Below are 24,018 nucleotides of genomic sequence, written 5' to 3'. Positions count from 1 at the left end.
GAATATTTACGTATTTTTACATACAAAAATAGAATTTTGAACTATTTATTTGAATATGCAAGTATTCTGCCCTGTTTTGTTTTTGTTTTCTAAATAGTCAGCAGACAACTTTAAGCCTTTGGTATTTCATGTCCTTCTCACTGTAATTTCAGCTCTTGAGTGCTGATACTTGGTTCTATCTTAGCTGTCAGGTACTGAAGTTTCTCAGAAAGCTTTTACACCCATATTCACTGTCAGAAACTGCTCAGCTCATTTCCTTCTTCTTTTTTGCTGTTCACTTGTTTTTTAAATCTCATTCTTAGCATTTATCACAGCATTTCCTAAATCATTTCACATCTCATGGTTTCAGCTAGAAAACTGGTGATGTTGCCATCTTTGGCTGAACATCCCAGTGCTGTAGCCTGCAGCACTGTGGTGGTGCTGGGACCTGGTGAGCAGCTGGTCTGAGAACATCAGGAGTGTTCATAGTCAGCTCTCCTGAACCTTGCTGAGCACAAAGCTCACTGAAACTGCTTAGGTCATGCATCTATGTCTAGCCCTTTGAAGGCTGTGTTGTCCCATGTCAGTGAATACTGTTATTGGTCACTTCAAGCACTTTCTCATACTAGCAGCTTACTGGCCTGTCTTCCAGCTGAGCTTCAAGGCTTATTCTTCCTGAGCTTGAAAGATATGTGCTCACCTTAGCTGTGTGCTTGGTGAATCTGTTTCCTTTACCTTTGTGCTCAGGGAGAGCTCAAACACAGCTCTTCCCTTCCTCATCTTCATGGAAGAGGAAGGCACCTTATGGTAGTTAGTCTGTGCAGCAGGACACTGTTGTGGTATAAAAGAACCTTTTGTGTACCTTCATACAAGACCCTGAAAGATTATTGGTCACCTCAGGGATGAGCACCACAGAAGTCCTTCTTGGAGAACCAGCATCAGCATGGGGAGAGCAACCATTCTGTTGTCATCTCCCATGAAGCTGCTGAAAAGATGTGTAATAAATACATGCGACTTTGATCAGCTCTGCAGAATGCCTTCTGACAGACAGCCTTGCTTAGGGGGCTGTATCTTCGGGATTCTGTTGAGTCATGCTGCTGATTATTTAAATGTAAATAATAATTGACACACTTGAAAATCTGAATTTCATTAGGTGAAGGTATTAGACGTAGACACATGAATTCTTTATTATATAGCACACTGTAACATGCATACTAGTTTTGACAAAGATTTTCCCCCCCACACCCCGACAGAGGTGGCAGATAATAATAAGCAACCAGACAGGGTTATACAACAGGGGAATATTTTAATCATCTTTGTCTGGGAGGAGACAGGCCAATGTGAGTTAGCTCTTAGACAGTCTACTTTACTGATTCTTAGCTTCAACAGATTGACAGCATCTCAGAAAAGAAAATAAGTGTTTGCTATTCCTGTCATAGACTTCTTTCAATCACTGCGACAGATGTTCCAAGCATGTTGTTCCTCTGTTAGGTTTCTCTAGTAGTAAAAATACTGTAGTTTAAATATAGTTTAAACTTGTTGAGATACTTTGAACATGGTTCAAAATTGCATTGTACCCGGTTTAAATCACAGTGTAATGGGACAAAACCACTGGATAGACTATGCAAGATTTTTTTCAAAACCAGGTAACTCTTTTTATTCAGTCATTCTTAGAGTAGTTCCCACAAAGTGCCATGTTTTTCTACCATGTCTTGCTATCTGAGTTAGGTTGAAGACTACATATTGTACTGAGTTTTTTATTTCTGGAATTTGTTATTTAGAAATGGAAAAAGAATTAATTAGCTCTCTCTTCCTGTACCTGCAGTGTTGTTACTTGTGACAGCTGTATGTTACACATCAGAAATGCGCACATTTTGTTTCAGTTTTTAATGAAAATAGAATTTAGAGTTTGGCAATAGATGGAAGTAACTGAGCTGAGACTGATAACCGAAATGTATACGAAAGATAGCTATGTTTAGTATGGGGAAACTCAGACGGTAAAAGGACTGTGGCTCTCCCCACCCCTGTTCTCCCTCTCAGTGAGTTGCAGTTCAGAACTCCTCTCTGTCATCTTCCCTGCTCATGCACCGCTGGAAACCACTGGGACAGCCAACAAGATGGTGCAGGCAGAATTATGCTGGACAAGTAGATGGTAAACAGCTCCTCCTGTATATTACTCTGCTCACTTGCTATCTGGATGACTGCTTGATATTCGTGAGACCCACTCTGGGAGACTACCACCTCCCTGTAGCTGCTGCTGCTGGCTCTGCCTGGAATTGCTTTACAGGGCTCTTCCAGTAAGCTCCGGCTTCCCCTGTGATTTCAACTGCAATTCTAGTCAGTGACATCGATCAGGGAAACTCTTGTTTGGCTGCTGGCTCTCTGCAGGCTTTCTGCTCTCTCTTCATGACATCTGTCATCAGGACACGTGTACAGATTAAATTGCTTAAATTGCACTGTCTGGGATGAGGCACTCATTTGTTTCGAAAAGCAATGAGTAGATCAGCAGTGGGACACAGTTCAAGGTTTATTTCATCACCTGGACTTTCACTCTGGTGGAATAGGTTGGGTTTTCAACTTTAGAAAATGCAGACTGTCACTTTGCAATCTGTTTCATTACTGGTTAATTTTGTAATACGCCATAACATTACTCCAAAAAGGAGCTAGAGAAACAGTAGTGCTGTGGTCCCTACAGCCTAATGACTGGAAACAGCTGACATCCTTGGTGCTCTTGGAGGAGGGGAGAGAGGCTTGCGTGGTAATCCCCATTTTGTGAAGGTCGCACAGGAAAGTGTGCAGGTGGGTTTTGAATATCTCAAGAGAAGTAGACTCCACGAGCTCTGTGGGCAGCCTGATCCAGTGTGTTGATTTAGTGCCTGTATGTATTTAAACTGTGAGAACAGTGGGAAAAACCTTGAACATTTAACTTCTGTCCCTTTTTGCATTACTCTTCTGATTTAGCAGCAGCCTTGTCACATTTGCCCCAGGAGGTTCTTTTTGAAATTCTTGGGGCAGTTTTACTACCCACAGGCTGCTGAATAAGCTGTCTTTTTTTTTTTTTTGCAGGGTGATGGTGGCCTTCTCTTAAATGTCTTTATGAAAGAAAAGTATTTGTGCAAGATCATTAACCTTCTTCTTTGGGCTTTAGTCCCTTTTTTAAGAGCCTAAAGAAGTATGCTGGGGCAGTTGCAGCATTTCAGATTAATTTCTTTTGTCCAGCTCCGTGCATAACTGCAAGAGCTTGGTGAAACCATTATTTCCTGAAAGGTAAATCATAGAATCATACAATTGCTCAGGTTGGAAAAGACCTTAAAGATTATGAAGTCCAACTGCTACCTAAACATACTACCCTAACAAACAACTCTCTGCTAACTCATGTCCCTGAGCACCATATTCAAATGGTTTTTAAACATATTCAGGGATGGTGACTCAAATAGGGACAGATGCCTGAGATTCTTCCTCATTTATTTGTCCCTACCCATTTATGACAGCGGGGTTTGCCGGAAGGTAATGGAGCCTTTAGCTTGGGATTGAACAGTGCTAATTACTGCAGGTGAGGAGAAGAGGTAAAGAGGGTAATAAAGATGCTCCTGCACACCATAGCACTTGGATATAGCTAACAAGAATGGGAGATACCTTGATCCTAACGTAACCTTCTGTCTCAAGGCCTGCAGTAGATCAGTCTGCCTCCCACAAGATCTCCTCCTAAGGCTGTCTCCTCTAAAGGCAAAAAGGAACAGAAGAGTTGCATAAAAATGTTTGCCTTCAAAACTCTCCATTATAAAACTCATCCAAAACTCTGAGGAGCTGTGTCTAAAACCAGTGTGCAAACTGTTTCCCAAAGTCCCTTTTTCTGCATGTATAAAGAACATGAATAAAGCAATAACTTAGTATGTGGGGCACAATATTACTAAATGATAGCAAGGAGAGCGACAGGCATAGATTCACTATTTAGTAAGGTCTCTTCCTCCAACACAGGATACAATTTCTTTATAGGAAATCAGCAGCTGAGAGCGCTGGTGGTGTGTTGTGAAAGAGAAACTGACACACTTGCAGCCGTTTCACCTCACTGCCGAACGTTAATGAGCTGCGATGTTTGTATGTAAGGTATGGAACTTGTTCCCTATGCTACCTGTCAGAAGTTTTGGGGGCATCGAGAGGAGGTTGGGTGTCACTTGAGCAACAGGCAAAGACCTCAGCCTGTGCCTGTAACCTCGTCTGAACTGAGAAGCAGCCGTCTTATCTGCGGCTGTTAATGGCAGAAATATGTTCCGGCTGCAGCGTTTTAAAGTTGGCTTCGAAGGGATCATCAGTGGATAAAGAAGATGCATGCATTGCTCTGTGTGATCCCTCCTGGCTTGCAGCTGTGCATTGAGGGAACCGTGTGGGCTTGTCGTGGGCACCGGTGGTTCTGCTGGCTTCAGGCTTCTTCCTTGTGAAAGGTACTCAGTGGTAGGGATGTGGGGCAGCGTGCAGCCTGTTGGCTCTACAGAGAAAAAAAAAAAAAAAGGACAAAATGGTCTAGCATTAGGTGGGAAGGTTGGTGGCCCAGCATGTGGCAGGGGGGTCGGAGATTCATGATCTTTGAGGTCCCTTCCAACCCTGGCAATTCTGTGATTCTGTGAAAATGTGAAGTTGGGTTTGTCCTCTTAACGGAAAGTGAAACTTCTTTTCTATTCTCATTCTCTGGTTTAATTTGAAAGAAGGCAGAGAGGGTGTTAAAAGCACACGAGGGCGGTTCATTCGGTTGGTTCACAGGGGCTCGGATGGAGTTAGGAAAAAACTGTACGTCCTTAGTCAACGCGGTGCTTAAGGACTGCCGTTTGAGAACGCTGTGCTTAACCTCCTGCACACGCTTACGGGCTGCCCTGAGTAGCAGTGGGTTTAAGAGCACGCTGAAGTGTTTTCCCGAAGGAAGACCTCAGTCTCCCGAGTATAGCTGGCCGTATCGGTTCTTCCACTCCCCGGCCGGCTCCCGACGGCTCTAGCCCGGCACCGGCCCGCGGCCTCTCGGCGGCGGCGCTTCCTGCGCCCTCCTCTTGCGTAAGAGGCGGGCCCGGCCGCGCCGCACCGCGGTTGCCATGGCGCAGTGGCGGGGGAGGGCCCGGGGATCGCGGCCGGCCCGCGGCCTCACCGCCGCCTCCGTGGCCGCCGAGCCCGGAGCGGGCGGCGGCCCCGCGGCTTCGGCGGCGCGGGGGCCGCCCTCGGGGAAGGGCGCGCGGTGCCGGGCCGGGCGGGCGCGCGGAGGAGCGTGCCCGGTTCTGGGAGCCGTGCGCTGCGTGCGTAGGTGCTGCGCCGCGAGCCGCACGCCGGCGTCGCGTGCCGAGGTCCCGTTTGGGACGGCTGCGACATGCGTGGCGGGCATGGCGGAGGGGGACGGCAGCGCCTGCTCCGGTGAGTCCGCTCGGTGCCGCCGCCGCCTGCGTTTCCTCCCGCAGCTGGGGACGGGACGGCTCCCGGCTCGCCGCGGGACGGCGTGCTCCCGGCCGGGCTGTAAGTTGGGAAAAGGCGATGTCTCGTCTGGAAGCGGAGCGTTCTGCTGTGAAAGCCTGTGTGAGGAGAGCGAACCCTGCCCTGCTTAATAGCGCCGTTGTGTCGAGCTGCGCTGCCGGAAAACAAACGCGTGTAGGGGGGGAAACCGAAGTGGATTGAACTTGCTGAAGCTGTTTTCCAGCGAGGGGTGAGAAAGGCGTTAGGATGCGAGAGCGTGCTACTGGGAAATAAGCTTGCAGCACACCCACGGAGCGTTTACTGTACGTTAGTTATAACCCTGTTGTTTTTGTTGTCTGCAATTAATTGAGTAATTTCTTCCGTGACTGAAACTGCGGGTTGAGCGTGTTTGCTCTGAGACGGCCCTCCAGAGCGGGCGGCCTTGGGCTTACGGCATTAATGAGCTCTTGTGCAGCGCTCTGGGGATGGATTCCTGAAAGGTGTCGGTGGGGGTTAATTCCCTGTTACATAAACAGCCAATAACAGCAGCTGGCTGCGCTGGAGCAGCTCAAAAATAGTTATTAGCTCCTAGGCTATTACTGGGGGAAAAGGCTCTGTTGGTGTGCGCGAGCAAAGGCACTTTGTTGCAAATGTTATTTGTAGGAAAAAAAGACAAAAATGGATTGGAAGAATTTTTAAGAATTAAAGCGAAAATGCTGCTATATAAATTGGGAAAGCCTGACCTAGGGCTGTAACGCAGCTTTAGCGCTCGATTTTACAGCTGGGACGGTTTCTATTTCCCTGGTTGAAGTGGGAGGGTGAAGCAAAGTCCCCACAAACCTATTTTCAGGAAGCTCAAGCGTTGCACAAAGACATTTTGAAACAGTGTTGTTGTTTCCATCAGCAGAACGCTGCCTGTGTGTTACAGGTGTGTGCATGGGCATCTGACGGTGATGTCAGAGCTTGCCAGTGCGCCCAGCCAACTAACATCACTCCAAGATATAAGCACACGAGCAGCAGGGTGAAGCCCAGCCTTGCATTTATTGCTGTGGTATGATGCAAGAGTTCAGCAGGCTGTGGGCCGTGCATGGAGAGAAGTGTGCTGGAAGCTGAAGTGCTGTGGCAGGTAAGCTGGGTGCTTCAGCCCCAGGGGTGTGCTGGGGAGTGTGCGTTGCTCCTGAGCAGAGCTGCTGGACGTGTCAAAGCAGGAAACAGCCAGCTGATGTGGTCTGGTGGGTGAAACAGGCCCACTACCTGTTGAAGAAGCCTGCAGAACCAGTGCTGGCATTTACGTGCTTTTGGCTGACTGTTGAATAGCATACAGCTGTTTTTTTGGGGGTACTGAAGATACTCCTTAGGATGCTTCTCTATGAGAAAGCAGCTTTGTGTTTAATTCAGCTTTTTCATTTCTCTGGTGCTCATTAGTATTGGTGACTACTTTTCAAGAGATGAAGTAACTCACGTTTTAGTTATTTCAGCTCTAGGGATTTAACACATTATTTTAAAAGACAGCATTACTCCATATCACAGCAGCTATTTATTTAGGCTTGTAAGGCAAATATATGCATTTGCATTAACCTTTCGTTCCCTCACCTCCCCTGACCCCAAAGCAGTTCAGGCTGAAACTCAGTAAGTTAATTACAGTTACCTTGGCAAAACTAAAAACAAATGAAGATGGATGAAGCTTTGATATTATTTTGGATAGGTTGGGCACACACAGCTGAAGGAATGAGTCGCTGCTGTTTTGGCAGTGACTTTTGACTGTATAATGTTTCACCATGTACTTCCTCCGTGGAGGAAGTGACACCTGCCCTGTCATCTGCTTTCCTCCTGGAGCCTTTCTGAAGCTCCCAGGATTGACAGAGAGCCTTCAGCACAGTTGTATAGATATGCAAATGTCTGAACAGCATGGCCATGACACATAGCTAGTGTCAGGGATCTTCGTCTTGGTGTAGGTATGCTTGTCACAGGGAATCGAGTGCCTGTGCATTACTTACAAACAGCAGTTGTTTAGTACAGTCAATGTAATTATACAGGAGTTCATGACATTTTAAATTAGGAAGAGTTTTTTCTCCTTTGTCTGTTATGTATTATGATTTGATTATTAATCCCAGCCGTGCTGATGGTGCTGGAAATGACAGATGACAGGACACAGTATGATGTAGAGAGTCAGCTATTAATATCAACTCATCCGTTCCTGGCTCAGATTGTGAAAAGACATTGAGAAGGCGCCTACAGTACAACAGTGGGATTTATTTTAAGGAAAAAGCCACAAGAAAACCCAACATCAAATCTTCCATTAATATATTTGGAGATCTTTTTGTGATATCAAATCTGATGGGTAAGTTCATGAAGCGTGTTTTACCAAATATGATCTACAAGCTTTAATCTAGGAAGTGGGTTACTACAGGGAGACTGAGAAGCAGAAAGAAGTCTTTTAGGCTTTCTCTTTGCATCATTCTGCTAACTGGGCTGGTGGAGGCTGGCTTTAAAGCAGTGCACCCACTTCTTTTGGTGTGGTCTAGCTGTGCAGTTGAGACTTTTTATGGGCGTACATACTGTTTAGATCTTGACTCTCTGGATCACAAACTAGTTCATTTTAAGCACAGTAAGATTTGATTCTGGTTGAACATGCCTTTATGTATGAGGTCTTTATTGCTACTGAGTTAAAATGGCACTTTTTTATTACTTCATAATTAAGTTTTATCTTTAAAGATCACTCTCAGAGAGATTGAAATAGGCTATAACCACGCCTGGAAGTTACGAGTGTAGTCATCAGGAGCTCCTTGAAGTTGAGATGGATGATTGCTGTTTTAATTGGTGTTTTACTGTTGTAAAAACTTGGGAAAATTAGTTAAAGCCCATCACTAGGATTTTGAAGATACTCAAGATTTTTGATTGTAGAAGTAATTGCTGCAGGTCAGAAGAAGAGAATGTTTTGTAACTACGCTAATTTTGTGCTGTGCATGCAATAATTAGCTTACATGTATTTAGGAGGCACGCACAGAAGCCAAGTATTTTTGCAAAAGAGGTTTTGACAGTTTACTTTGCATGGGTCCAACTGAAAACAATTTAATAGGATCTGATTCTTAGAACGCGCTTTGCTGAAAATCAAGCTGTTTTAGGAGAACTGTGGTTGCTTACCTTCACTCACCAGCTGCTTTGGAAGCCTTTGGCCCAACTATTTAGCAAGCCCTGCCAGTTTTTAAGGGCAGGAGGAGTTCATGCCCCCATTTTAGTTACAACAGCCATATGTGATGAAGTAGTAACTTCTCAGGCTTCCTTTAAATCGTCATGCGCTAAATGAGAAGATGCTAAGGAGGGTGTATAATGGGTTAACTTGAGAGAATGTTTTATGTGAGCTCTTGGCAATAAGCTGTCTAAATATCTCTATGAGACTTCATCTCTGCAGCAAATGTGTTCCTTAGAAACATCCAATAACTCATCATTACAATAAATCACGGCGGCATGGAAATGCTGTTGTGAGCCGAGACGCACGGGAAGGCTGGGGTTGGCGCCAGCACTGAACCCGCCTGATCCAAGGCAAGTTCCTTAACTCTGAGACTAGGATTTTCCCTCCATAAATATTCCCTTATGCACCTCCCCAGCCTCATCCTGCATGTTCTCTTCATTTCTCTCACCGAACTGCACAAAAGCAGGTGTCCTCTTCCCTGTTCTCCGTCTGACAAGGAACACTGTGCTGCTGGTAGGCATATTGCTACCTGTTTTCATTGCTCCATTCCTGGATGCTTTCCAATACAGCCAAGTCCTTGCTTTCATCTATGCCCTGGGATTCCAGAGGAGCTGTGAAGAAGCAAACCTTTGTGTGAGATTTGGCTGCTTCACAGAGTTGCTTGCCACAGGGGAATGGAAGTAATAACAAGGGAGTTCCCACAGATGGATGGATATTGTGGGGCTGTGCCAGGACGTTTGGTTTCCTAATAAAACTGTGAGATGAAGTCTTCATTCTATTAAAACTGTTCAGAGCATTGCAGCTGGCCTGAGCACGGTCTGAATTTCAGTGAAGGAGCACAGTTAACAATTTTCTGATACTTAGGATTCCCTCTGCTTTATAGATGCTCCAGTTCCAAGCATGGGATCACTGTTCTTGGTCCTCTGGTAACATCTTGATGGAGGAGCAGTGTCTAGAAGTGAGTTAGGGGTGGGATATCAGCTTCACCTCATTTATTCCATGCAGCATAGAGTTACCTGCATACAAGCGTATTGGAAGGTGTATATACAACAAAGAAAAAGCTCAGAATTTCAGCATCTTCCATCAAGTTGGTAGGTTTGCAATGCATGTGGTGCTGTTTGTGCAAAAAGCAAAACATGGCCCTATTAAACCACTTAAAACCCAAGTATTTTCAGAATGAATCCTCTGAAAATCAGTATAGCTGTTAATTGAATTGAATGAACAATAGATGTTAAATCCACACTTGGAAAACATGTGCCAAACTGTTCCTTGTTGGTATATCAGATGATTGGAGTAGTAGATTTGGAGTCTTTCTGTATCTGCACTTAAAATACATTGGAATTATGTTCACAGTCCACTGGTGACATTTCTTTTTGAAGTGTTTTTGTTATTCTTTACAACATTTGTGATTTTAATTTTCACATTTAAAAGAAAACAACATTCCGTGCTTCTGCAGTTTGTGATGAAAATAAGTATTAAAGCAGAGTATTTAACTGTTATAAACTTTCAACACTTGGACTTGAATTTCACTTCTTGAAGTCCACTTGGCCTGTTCTTCACATAAGTTAATCAAACAAATGTAAGAAAGTTTTGGATGACACATTTTTTTTGCTTCTTCAGTTGGGAAACGATGAAACTGTTCTGGAAAAATACTTCATAATGCAGGACTTGCAGAAGCCCTGCATTCCACAAGCAGTTTAGATTTTGGTAACGTGTTTTCTGACAGAAAGTGTTTCTTTATAGATTTCCTCAAAACAGCTTCTTCCTATCAGCATGACAGCCTACAGTGTTCCTGGGGAAGCAGGGCATCAGCCTAGCCTATGCCATTTCCTAAACTACAGAAAATTGGCCACCTACTACAACTCTACAGTGCTAGCAGTGCCCTCTGGTAATATTAGTATAGGAGAAATAACCAGTAGATGACTAAATAAAATTTAAATTCATTTAGGGTTTTGAAACACCATAATCCTGGAATGAGTATTGACTCTTGTGTTCATAATGCTCAGTTGCAGGATGTGCATGTACCTTAACAGCGTGCTTACCCACCATAACGTGTTTCAATTTGTTTTGCTATCATTTTATGGACACGTGTTCCTTGATTTGGGGATAATTCTGGGGATAATGTACCATATAATGCATTTTACTCTCCGGTACTAAGATATCAATCTGATCTTTTTGAAAATGAGTTCTTATAAAAGAATCTTAAAGGACAGTGTATGGTTTGATGTGCTTCATCTATTTCGTGTTACACAGGGTTTGTGGTACAGTACTTAAAGCTCCTGTGATAACACAGCGCAGAAATTCTTATTGGCATCTACAGGGTATTCCCAAAATGTGTTTATTAGTGCTTTTTACTGCAGCCTTCTGGGTTTTTCTGGCATTAAGCTTTACTGTTAGACTGTTCGGTTTCGAGTTTTACTTTTAAAATGTAAATCAGACATGATATATTTATAAAGCAAAATTTTGTAAATGTAATGTGGCCAGCCATCTCAAATCTGAACAGGAAATAACATATTGCCAATAAAATTTGTGTTTGCTTTGCCTGAGTCTTGTTAAATGGTGCAATAAAGAGTTGCAGTTTCCCATTGGTGTCTTCAGCCATCAGTAGTATAGTAAGAATCTAATGAGTTACTTAAATTTGATTTTTTTTCGCTGTAGATCTTAAGTTGAGCAGCATTGGAGAGAAACACAGCGCGTTCATTTTTAGAGTGTATTTCGTGGTCACGTAGATCAAAACGTGAACAACTTTTTGGAGGTTGCATTTTTAAATCCTGACAACTTCATATTTACTCTCCTTCCTATAAAACTGTCTGATTTCCCTCAGACAACTGAATGTTTTTCTCCCACTTGAAGCGATGCCAAAGACAAAACAAATATTTGTCAATGTCTCTTCAACCTGCTGGTCCCACTGGTGTCTCGGAGGCCAGGAGGAACCCTGCAGCAGCCCTGGCTGTCGCTGGTGATGGACAGCATGCCACAGGGCTAGAAAGAAGGAAAGAGGTAGACATAATTAAAATATCAGGATGTGCTTTGCCACTAATCCCTGAACAGTCACTTATGCTTGTTTTTAGCCTATGGAGAAACCTCTTAGCCTCAGTTTCTCCTTTACTGGTCTGTAAGCTCTCATACAGTCTGATGGCTGTTCTTGAGTCTTTGTGGAAATGAAGTCGTTCTGCTGCAGAACATGGAATAGCTGAGGAGTGCTGCAAGGAGCAGGCTGTGATGTAGTGATGTATTGTGTCTATTGTGCCAGGCCTGTTGGCTGTGAAAACTGAGAGATGAAGTCAGGAAACCTTACAATACTTTAGAAGATAGGATGTTTATAACGTTTGCCTTTGGGTAAGATGGCTAAAAATAGTGTTCTGGATGAAAGAATGAATGGTATCTCAGCCACGATGATTTTGTCATGGTATGTAGGACCTTGAGCACAGGTATGGATTTCAGGATTATGGAATGCTTATGAAATAAAGTAACTATTTTTGATAGTATATTTAATCTAACCTTCTCGGGAGAAGACGGGCTAACTTGTTTCCCCCTCCCCCTTTTGTAGTGTTTGGTACCATGCTTAATAAACAAGGTCTTGATGCTTAGCAGGCTGTGTTACTAATAGTGATTTCCATTTGTGGTCTCCAGACCTTTCCATTATAATCGTGCACCAGCATTGGGGTGATTTGGGTTTCTTCATACTTTTAAATACTCAGGTCACCACCTCTCATTCCTACTTAAGAGTGATCAGAGATCTGTTGGATGCTACATGGCATAGATCTACTGATGATGGACGTGATATGTATCTTCAGAGTACGTGTGTTGTGTTTTTCCTTGACATTTACCCAAATTGAAGGTTTCCATAGGTTTTGCATGGCCTTCAGCTGAAAACCTGTTCAGAAGGGGGAATGTATTTTAAGGAAGCTGTGGGGAGCTACACATCCTTGTAGTAAGGCTCTTGTGACCTGTGTGTAGGTGCCACACCGATTTGACTTTGTTGATAGCTATTTAAATGCAGGGTGCAATTTTTTACATCTTGCTACAGCTGAATATTCTGCGTTGTTTTGGCTGCTGCTGCCTCCCAAACGCTCTGTCCCATTGGCTTTTTAGTATCCTGCCCTTTGCCACTTTCTTTCTCTTGTAAAGTGAGTTAAAGGCTTTCATATAAAATGGGATAGGTCAGAAAGCTGGTGCGGTTTTCTTCTCTGTGAAATGGCAGACGGGGCCTTTGTTTGGGGTGGTGAGGGGTGGTGAGGCTTGCTGGCATAGCTCGCTGTTTTATATGGCTTCCAGAAGAATGTTCCATCGAAACTTGATGATCTGCTGTAGGAGGAAGAAGGTGCACGGGTGAAAATGGAGGAGGTTCCTGAGAGTGTCGAGGCATTGCCGATGAGCTGATTTACACACTTGTGGGGGTACTGAGGGTCTCGGTTCCACCATGTTCAGAGCACTCCTTTAACGTTGCTTTCAGACCTATGTCTGAAAAGAAGTTCCAACTGGAATCAAACTATATTTTTAAAAAATTTAAAAAATAAAAAAAAAAGTGCCTTGGAGTGCTTTGGGTGTGTTGGGTAATTGTGTGCACAAGAAATGAAGTTACATAAGTGAAGACACTCCTGTAACCCTAGCCTGGCAGGAAGACACAGCAGAAAACTCACTCATTGCCAAAGAACTCTGGTAGGTTGGAAAATGGGGAAGTTCCAGCACTCGTGTTGCATTTCGTCAGAGAGAGCTGTTGTCTTTGGCATCTCTGCTTGGTTTTGGAGGAGTCCCGGTTTTTAGCCTGGGGAGCTGCTCCTTCTTGCTGGAGTTGTGAGTCTCTGTCTCCTTCTCCATCACGGAAGGGGGGAGGTGGGCATTTTCTGCAGCTCAGCACCGGTCTCCTGCTGCCAGAACCCAGGTAAAGTCCTTCCAGAGGCAGGGTGGTAGTTGGGAATGGAATTCTGGGCAGCAGCTCTGGCTGCCTTCCCGGTGCTGCCTGAGGAGGAGAGGGGAAGGACGAGGACCGGGTTAGGGGCAGTGCTTGGGACAGCACTGTGCATCAGTTCCCAGGGCAGAAGGGAAAACCCACACGAATTCTAAGTAGAGGACAGTAACATCCAGCTCTAAATTACACTCTTAGCAGTGTGGTTTAGTGGAGTTTTAAAAGAAGGAAGGGTTTGGGGCAAAAAAGGTATATGTATTTTCCAGGCTATGCTACATTAAGAAGTATGAATATTTTCAGTTATCGTGGTTTATGAAACATATGAGCAGAGCCTAACTGTTTGCTTATGTTGCTTGTGCTACATATGGCAGATTTAAATGAATATGGAACTGTTTCATGTGTTTCTTATATTTATTTCAAATGTAATTTGCTTTGACTGTGAAAACACTTCATGAGTTAAGTTTGGGATGTGCAGCAGAACAGCAAAGATATTTAATACTTTGCTTAATTTAGAAAAATGACCTTTCAGAGAAAAACACTGTGCTTGTCAGAAATATACTGATGAATTATTTTCTTATGATGCCAGTGTGTTAGCTGACTTTTGAGAACAACCTTATAGATAATGAGTCTTATTTTTATCTTAGATCTGTCTGATTGTAGTGCCTCTCACAGATCCAGTCACTTTAGGACTATAAATACATAGCAAGATTTGGAAGCAAAAAAAAAAAAAAACAACGAAAAAGCCAAAGAAAACCCAACAAAAGATCATCTAGAGCCCTCTGATCAGCATGGATGGGAGGGAATTTGAAACAGTAAGACCAGCTCCCCTTCGCACTCCCCCATTCCAGTTCCTCCAAATCACCCTTGCAATGCTATCTGGAAATTGCATACTCTTCCTCTGCTTTTAAGTGGCCTTAACAAAAACTGTTGTATGTGTATTACGTGTTTCCACAGACAAAAGCAATGACAAAATGACAAAGGCAATCTGTAAGAAATTTTAAAGAAACTTCAGAACTTTTAGGTTTCTTGACTGCTTTAATTGATTTACATTTGGTAGCTGGTCTTGCTCAGTAAGAAGTCAGCAACTTCAGTGTCTTTATTTGTGCAAATGGAGTGAGAGATTCAGTTTTTGGTTAAAACAAACAAACTTGCAGCTTTCTGGTCCATGAGAACTATTTTCTTACCGTTAATTCAGCATCATGAAAAATGTGTGCATTCCTACACGTATACAGAGGGAGAGATGGCAGTTTCGTTTGCAAGCTGTTGAGCTTTGTTTTGCTTTTAGTTTTCTTTTGAGTCAGGACAGTCTCCAGGATGTTCAGATAACTATGACTCATAAATCAGGGACAAGCTAACATATTTCATATCATTTACTGTATATTGATGTTAGGAAGCACCACTGTACCAAATTATTTCGGTATATTGCTTTGCCAAGTTACTCTTGTTTTACCTGGTGTGGTCCCTTGACTGCTGCTTACACAGGCAGGGCTGAGTGGCAGCATATAAGTTTGCTTTCTCTCCAAGCCATCCGCTGTCCATGGGGCTCCTGGAAGATTGCAGGAGCTGGCTCAGCACGGACGGTCCCGTGAATGGGTTTATACAAACTAAAATACTGCAGATCTCTGATAAGCCCACCGCTAGAGACAGAAGAGTTGCTGCTGAAAATAGGAAAGCCTGCACTGCTATTTTGATCGGTGGTTTTTTTGTTTGACTCAGTGGGCTATGAGTTATATTTTGATAGTTACAGTCAGGTCTGCTCCAAAGCAGATGCAGCTGAGCATTTTTGGTAATACTGAGAGAGCATACTCCTAACTTTGCTACAGCAAACTTACTGTAAATCTGCAGTGACCTCTTTTTGGGTGGTAGCTTCTCAGAATAGCTTTAGTTGTTGTTGGAATAGTGGCAAGTCTAAACTGTATTGCACGCATGTAATGTTATTTCATCTGAAGCAAAACAAAGGATTTCAGTGTCTAACGCAGCCAGAATAATTTTTAACTCTTTCCTTGTTTCTTCAGAGCAAAGCCGGACTGATTTATCCCTATCCTTGACTTAAGCAAAGTGTTTCTGAGGGAGAACACCAAGTGTTTCAGTGGGCAGCTTTGCAAGAAACAGCTGTAGACCATGAGTATTTTGTTTTCTGTTTTGCTGTTGCTGTTTTTTAGCTTTCCACGCCATGCAATTAGTAGCTGGTTGGTGTTCTGAAGATCACATTTGATCTCTGTCAAGAACGCTGCCTGTTTGCCCTTACCAGGGTCTGATTTTATTAATAGGAGCATCAAGATTCTCCTGTACATACCTTCAGTATTGTGTGACAAAAGCCCAAGAGCCTACACCTTGTTGTGCTTAAAAGGATTTCTTTTCAATGTCAGCAGACAGAATTGATCAATGAATTCATTTGTGGTACGAAAGCTACATCTAAAACACACATATTATAAATATCTGCCTGATAGCAGGGAGGAAAATGAGAGTTGAGATAAATTGGTTAAACAAAGCCTGTGGGAAGTTCAGCTGCTAAGGCTTACATCTTGATATTACAAATAAGATTTATGAGTTTTCGATTTGGTCTTTTTTTCCAGTAGTGCTCAGCTTGACCTTCCCTAAGACATTTATTATTTTAGATAGTTGTATTAAGTCAAATATTTTCCACCTCTCTGTAAATTAAACTGCTGTGCTCTTTTGGACTTTTCTCATACAGACTCTTCAGCCATCTCCTAAGTAATTTTATTGCCCTTTGAACTTTTTCTGTTTCTGGTACTTTCCTTTCAAGATGAGGCAATCAGCATAGAACGTGGGCCTTGCTCACAGCACTGCAGTAGTTGGATTACTGTTATTATTGCCAGTGTTTTTTTCCTAATACAGCCCCAAAATTATTAAAAACAAGCAAAAACAACAACAAACCTTGTGCATTAAATGACTGTTTTCAGAGAGCTGGCAAGAACAGTGGGTCAGTTTTTCAGTGCCATACACCAACAGGTTATAAATTAATTACGTGAGTAGTTGAAACAGATTAGGGATTCGTTATCTTCATTTCCTTCTCTATTTCAGTGCTTTCATTTTTTTTTAATTTTTTTTATTTTTACTCCCTTAGCATAATTTTAAGACAACCTTCCAGATAAAAGCATTTTTCTATAATTCACAATTTAGGCTTCTGATGTACTGGTTGGGTTGCATTGCTCATGCTGTCTTATAAGGAGGTGACTCCTGTGGTGTCATGTAATAGACTGTATTTAAATTGTGGATTAAGTTAGGTACTTAAATTATTTGCATACTGAGAAGTATATTCTGTTAATAATTTGAAAATTGTATCTATTTTTCCATATTTCAGCCTTGCTTTTTAAAGGTTTTTTAATGAATGCAGTTGGGTTGCCTCTGCTTTTGTGCTACATTTGGAGTAACAATATCCAATCATTTACCATAACGTGTAAGCTAATGAAATTGCTGTCACCAAAATCTTCAAAATTATCTGCTTAGGAGTGTGAAGGTGTAAATTTTATCCAGCTGATAATTAGCAGTTAAGGTCAGATTTTGTTACTGAATTCTGGCTTGAGTTCATAATGAATATCTGCTAAGTATTTAATTTGAATAAAACTTAATTTCTGGAGGTTCTTAAGAAGAAAACAGAGTTTAATGTAGTTGGATGCAATCACTAAATGGGATAACCCAGATGAGAACTATTATTTATCAGTAATAATATTTAAACAATCAAACCATGAACTGATCTGATTTGGAGGTACTGTTATTGTTTGGTTTGGTTATTTTTGGAGGAAAGGTATTGGATGCTTAAAATTCATTCTATAGTGTGAGGCCAGAAGTGAAATACCTGTCTAAATATGAAACTGCTTAATCTTGAGTCATGTAATAAGCAATTAAGTTTGACTTGTGATTATGAATTGTAATTACAGAAATTGAGGAGCTGGACAGAAGAACTGCCAAAGGTGTGAAATCATCAGGGCATCCATTGTGAGAGTGTATCTGCAGGTTAACTACTGCTTGCCAGTAAAATAGTGTCTAAAGGTTATTTCCAAGGGAAATCATGTGGTTATTTTCTGTATCTTTTCCTAAGCAGAGACATAAAAGTGTAAGCTAATCTATTATCTTCTTAAGAGGAGGCAAAAATTGCAATTTCTGCTGTGTAGACAATACTTATCAGCTTTGTACTTCTGTCTCTTCTCCTGCTTTTGTTTTTTCTCCTTTTCTCTCACCTATTTCAATACAGAGCAGAGTGTTTGCCCTGCTGTTCTAAGAAAACACAAAAAGGAACCGAGGTCCTCCTCTACATATCGTGTTAGAGACAGCAGAAGCCTCTGGCCTACTGCCATCTGTGGTGGACTTATAGGAACAAATTTGGGGAAGATATAAGTATTAGGGAGAAGATTATTCGGAGACAGCTAATTATTAGGAAAACAGGACTAGGTCCTTGGCAGGTGATCATTAATGGTTTGTTGAGAAAATCCAGGAGAATAACACCCATCCTGTAGGGCCAGAAGGCATCTCCAGTGAGATCTCCCACCAGGCCAGCTGCATGCGCCGGTGGAAAGTGATGCATCTCTGTCTTTCATCACCACATGTCATCGGGAGAAATGGCAAACTGACAACTATGGACTGTTTTTTCCTCTCACCTAACACCTTTTTGCTTTCTCCAGGTGTAATGCTTCTTAGGTTTGGATAAAACAGCATGCCCTGGCAGCCCAAGGGGACAACCATACCCTGGGGTGCATTTGGCCCAGCCCTGCCACCGGATGAGGGAAGGGGTTGCCTGAGCCATTGTGATCAACGAGCAGCTCCAGGTCAGGGAGCCTTGGGTGAGCCAGTTGCTTATTGGCAGGTGTGATTCTTCTTGGAGAACTTAAAAAGCACAGTGTTGTCTGGTTGGCCTCCCTCTCTCACTCTTTTGTTCTTCATATATGTGAAGTTTGCGATGTTATTTTTCTTTCTATTTACAATGCAAAATTTTTCTTTCAACTGCCCTTCCTCTGATTGGAAATGTGAAAAGTTTGAGCAGACAATTATTTTATGAGCTGTTTAAAAAAAAAAAAAATGGTCCTGTAAATAGGTAAGATGTCTTGTATTTAAACCTGAAATTAACAGATTGGGATATATATATATGGAAAGAAGGCTATTTAAAAGCTTAATAGTATTATGCGTTTGAGGCTGTTTCTTAAGGGATTAATTTTAGTGCAACCGTGGAAATGTCTGAGCAGGCATATTAAAAACAAACACAAAAAGTAGTTCCAGGCCATTGTACTGCTTTTGAATTTTCATTATTCCAGTCAAGCGACACATTCTAATTCTTCTTCCCACTCGCCGTATTTTTTAGAAGCCATCATTCCAAAAACAATAATTCTTACCATAAATGAGTTAACAAAGTAGGGTGCGAGTCTTTCTACTTTGTTGTGGCGCAGGGTTTGCATGGGTAAAATCTTCTTGCTGGAGGACAAAGCTCTCGAGGACTTGCATCCCTGGCCGCGCGCTTTGGCATGGGGCTGATGGAGCGAGCTCCCTGCAGGCTTTGTTGTTCGCTTCCCCATGCGACTTGGAGTTGGGTGTGCGGCAGCTTGCTATGGCTTTCTGCCACGCGTTCCTCACCGCCCCCTCATCTTCAACCAGACAACGCAAAACGGAGCGTGAATTCTAAATAAGAAAGGAAAAAACACATGGGGTGGTGTTCAGATTGCAGAGTGCCATCAGTTTGTAGGCGTCTGAGAAGCAGCGAGTTAATTACCTTTCCAAACTTGCAAGCAGATAAAGAAAATTTCAGCAGCGTGCTTGGGAAAGGAGTAAGCTTTTGTTTCAGTTCACGTTTTTCTTGTTTTGTAAGAAATCATAGTAGTTTGTTGTTGCATGGGAGCAGGAAGTGTGCTTTGTATGGGATGACTTTTAAAATGGTGAAGGAGGTAAATAATGCAAGTAGTTTTGTAGAATTTTAGCTTTATTTTTCAAAAGAGATCTCTATTTGAAATAGCACGTTAATCATGTATGCAAATGACTATAATGTATATGACTACATTTTTTCCTTTCTTTACTAGGTGAAACCTAGTTTCTTGTAATAAGTAGTTTTCTGTACTAAAAAAACAAAAAAGACTAATGAACTAAATTTGCAGTGTCAGCGTTCCAGGATGTTTTTCCCTGAGAGCTTGTTTGTTGTTCAGGGATATCTTTGAAATCATCAAAGAAGGAATGCTGAGAAGATTCCTCAGCCTACTTCCTTTTTTTTTCTTGGGGAGAGAAGCGGAGGAAGCAGTTTTTGATTTGTTTTGGTTTTTGGTTTTTTGGAAGTTTTGGGTTTTTTTTTTCCTTCAGATTTGGTGCTGATTAGAATTGAGGCTATAGAGGATTTTCATTTATACACGTATAAATATGTATTACCAACAATGCCTTCTAAAGGCACTCCAGGTCGTGCTGAAGGACCTGTTGCTATCTGTTTCAGGCACTCTGCAAGACCAACGTACAGTTTCTGCTTTCATTGGTGATTAGTGGCTTTGTAACTTTAGAACTCATTCCTAAAAGCTCTAGAAGGTAGTGAAACAAAAAGCTGCAGCATTGCTTGTAATTTCAGATCATCCTGGTTTGCTGGGAGCGTATCGGTGAATGTACAATCTAATCCTTTCTTAATTCCTTTCTGCTTTGAATCAGGCCGCACCGAACTCCTCCCTGATACATCTGATTTCATGTATGCCTGTCTGCTAAATTGCCCCCTTCTTCTCAGAGTAGCAGCTTGGGAAGAGTCTGGTAGAGTTGCACAATTTAAGCCAATCTGCCCACGACTTTCCTGCTGATTTTAATTTTCTCCAATTAATTCCCTCATCCTTCTCCTACCTGTGTTGTACTTTTCCCCTGGGAGCCGTTTTGCCCCTAGAAATGCATTGCCAGAAAGCACTGCAGGACACCGTGGGCTCCTCACATCCTTCTCACAGGTCTGCAGGGATTCCCATGCCCAGACTTCCATATTGCCCCTGGTGCTTTGTTGTCTGTGTTCCTAAACCCAGGCTGCTCACACAATATTCCTAAACAGGCTATCGCTTTTTCATGCTCAGAATTCCCATCTGCATTTTAACTGTTTACCCAGAGAAGCAAATGTGTGCTCCTTATGTCAGAGATGTTTGCAAGCCACTTTGAATGGCTGATCCCATGTTCATGGCTGGAGCTCCCAGCTGACAAGAACATCACTCCGTTGTGCCTCTGCTTAATTTTTGTGTTTCGGGTGCTCCTGCTCCTACATCACCTTGTAGCCTCAACAGTTTTTCAAAGTATTTTGCTTTCTGTCAATCCAGTATCTGTTCGCTGTTTTTTCCAGAAAGCGGCAACCCGTAACATTTAATTCAGATATTAAAGAAAAGGTTGACGGGGAAAAAAAAGGATTACTTTAGAAAAATAAACTTGAAAAGTCCACAGAAGAAGACCTAGAGTAAGACCTTGAGCGTGAGATTTTGGTAATTTGGTTTTCTTTAGCAGTAAGACCAGCTGATGCCATACTGAGTGTCGTATGATAGAGTTTATTCGCACGGTTCAGCAGGTAACCTGTTAAATCCTTGGAAAAAGAAGCTAACAAAAAATGAGATGCATTAGTTTGAATAATGGAAAACTTTAAATTTTCATTTAGTATATAGTTTACTAAAGAGGGATTGAATTTGAAGATAAATTTGATAAACATGGTTGTGTAGCAGTGTTCCAAGTGGATTTACTGAACAGCATGGAATTTAAAAATGAGATACTTTTTGGAGAAGCAACTATTGACATGTTGTGTTCCAATCAGTACAGGGGTCAGGCAGGAAAAAAAACACAAAAGAAGGTGGAGCAGAAACAACTGAACATTCTTCTAGAAAAGACTTCAGACTGTTCTAGAGTGGGCCCAGTTATAAGGCCAATTAATGCAGATACTGTGGTTCTGGTAAGAGCTGGTGAGAAGAATGTTCTGTGTGGCTGGGAATGAGGGGACAAAGGACAATGGTAAGAGTCATAGAATCTTTTGAGTTGGAGCAGACATTTAGAGGTCATCTAGTCCAACTCCCCTGCAACAAATGGAGACACCTACAGCTACTTTAGGTTGCTCAGAGCCTGTCCAGCCTGACGTTGAATGTCTTCAAGAACGGGGCTTCCACCACCTCTCTGGGCAACCTGTTCCAGTGCCTCACCACCTTTATTGTAAAAAGTTTTTTTCTTATGCCCAATTGTCCTATCGTATCCTGCTCGAGACTCTGTCCCTTCCTTTTTTTACAGCCCTACTTTAGATACTGAAAGGTGGCTCTCAGATTTCCCCAGACCCTTCTCTTTTCCAGGCTGAACAGCCCCAGCTCTCTCAGCGTGTCCTCATAAGGGAGATGTTCTGTGCCCTGGACCATTTTTGTGTACTGAGGACTCCACATCTGGATGCAGTACTCCAGGTGAGGTCTCACCAGTGCAGAGTGGAGGGGTCAGATCAGCTCCCTCGACCTACCAGCCACTCTTCTCTTGGTGCAGTATGATTTTGAAAGCAGATGGAGTATTGAGTGAGCTCTCCCCTAAAAACAAAATTTATCACGTGGCTGATATTTACACATTTTGCAGTTAATACCTATTCCTTAGCAGGCAAACACTGCCTGTCATTTTGCAGTTAATAAAAATGTGCATCTGTCAATTCCAGTTCTTCCAAGTGATTCGGGGCAGAGCAGCGGTAGCGAGGTGACAGTGTTGCTGATTTGATGCACTTAGCCATGGTAGTAAAGATGAAGATGCAAAATGAAATGCAAAGGATTTCAAAATGCAATTAGGTTGCTGTGCAACCGTATTATAAAATGACAAATGAAATTCAGTGCAGATAAATGCAAAGTGATGTCCACGGGGAAAAAAAAAATTCCAACTTTTCATTTAAATTGAGTTGCTAGTTAACAATCAGGCATGAGATCTCTAGGTCATATATTTGTGTGGAGATGTCAACTGTATACTCAGTAGCTGTCAAAAAGCAAATAAAACATTAGCAATGTTTATGGCAACTGTAGAGGAAAAATAGAGGAAAAACGTATCTGTCACAGTATGCATCTGTGATGCGCCTTCATCTTGAATAGTGGGATTGATTCTGACATCTTTTTCCTAATTCTCTTCTCCTTCCTCACTTCCACCTACAAAGAACATAAAATAGTACTGCAGAAAAAGGCTATTGAGTGGCCTTTGTGTAAGGGATATGAAGTACATGCAGCTCTGCGGTCTGGAGAAGAGATGATGGGCAGTGGAGGGGTAGAAGGTTCAGGACGTGGCAGAGCTGTGCAAAGGCCCTGGAGGTAAAGATATTCTGGAGTGGGAGGTGGCAGGATGAGGCCAGCCCAGAAAGGCAGTCCTTTGTGGCAGGAACCTAGCTGTGGAGCTCCTTGCCACAGAACAAGTGGGAAGAATTAGCATAAGAATTATCTGTGGGACCTGTTGCATGCAAATACAGCTTCTGGGGCTTGTGCCACAGCTACATTTCTACAGTCCAGGGCTATTGTTCCAAAAATGGCAATGAAGCTGTGAGGGATCTGGAGCACAAGTCTTACGAGGAGTGGCTGAGGGAACTGGGATTGTTCAGTCTGGAGAAGAGGAGGCTCAGGAGAGGCCATATTGCTCTCTGCAGTTACCTGAAGGGAGGTTGTGGTGAGGTGGGGGTCAGCCTCTTCTCTTGGATAACAGCAGTAGGATAAGGGAAAATGGCCTCAAGTTGCACCAAGAGAGGTTTAGGTTGGATGTTAGGAAATATTTCTTCTCTGAAAGAGTGATCAGGCAATGGAACAGGCTGCCCAGGAAGGTGGTGGAGTCACAGTCCCTGGAGGTGTTCAAGAAATGTTTAGATACTGTAGTAAGGGGCATGGTTTAGTGGGAAAATATCGTTGCTGGGTGGATGGTTGGACTGAATGATCTTGGGGGTCTTTTTCAGCCTTAGTGATTCCAAGACTTACCACTTGCTCAGCTCTGTTTTTTCCCTTGACTCCAGCTCTTGGCAGCTGCTGGAGGCAAGGTACCGGACTGGACTTTGGGCTTTAATTGTAGGGGACTTCTTTGTACTTATTATTTACTTTTTGAGTCTCATCAAAATGGTGTTTTGGTCATTTTCATAGCTAGTAATACCACTTATTTACTTAATATCTGATCATTATAACAACTTCAGTATCTAACATCCGACTGAAGATTTGATTATTTCAACCATTTACATCAGTCAGAATTTTAGGATCTCAATAAAGAGTTCACTGTTCAAGTATACCAATCTTAAGAAAATTAAGATGTTTTCAATAGTATTGCTGGTGCTTTAGGTTCCTAAATACTGAGTTTGTCTGCTTGCATGGTTTCTGCCTCATAAACTCCTTGCGCTTGAGGAACTCCAGAAATAGAAGGAGAAATTAAAGAGCAGTTTGACTCATCGGAGAACTTGAAGAAAGTCTCCAACGTGTTGTCTCGAGTGATGAAACACAGGCTCTTGATGTTGCTCTGCTTGCAGAACCAGTTCTGGTACTTGCTGGGTTTGGTGAGCCTTCCTGCAGCAGACCTGAAGTCAAGTACAAGT

At 42.5% G+C, this 24,018-nt stretch overlaps 1 protein-coding gene across 6 annotated transcripts in view; it reads left to right on the top strand.

Moving 5' to 3' along the window:
- HIVEP1 (HIVEP zinc finger 1) overlaps positions 1 to 24,018 on the top strand; it is a 116,714-nt gene that overhangs the window by 30,587 nt on the left and 62,109 nt on the right. For 2 of the 6 annotated variants that reach the window (XR_016464973.1, XM_090136937.1), the window contains exon 1: positions 5,184 to 5,472. The exons of 2 other annotated variants lie outside the window; for them this stretch is intronic. Coding sequence is in view for 3 of the 4 variants with exons in the window: in XM_090136937.1 (XP_089993063.1) it covers positions 5,343 to 5,472 (130 nt within the window). In the remaining variant the exon portion in view is untranslated. Of the gene's footprint in view, positions 1 to 5,183; positions 5,473 to 18,154; positions 18,299 to 24,018 lie in introns of those variants that run through there. 2 more of the 6 variants (XM_031589367.2, XM_090136938.1) reach the window with 2 other exon arrangements.

This window comes from Phasianus colchicus, chromosome 3, assembly GCF_987193195.1.
Source record: "Phasianus colchicus chromosome 3, bPhaCol1.hap1.1, whole genome shotgun sequence".
NCBI lineage: Eukaryota > Metazoa > Chordata > Aves > Galliformes > Phasianidae > Phasianus > Phasianus colchicus.
Note: the sequence above shows the minus strand (reverse complement) of the source record. Positions and strands in the feature narration are given on the sequence as shown.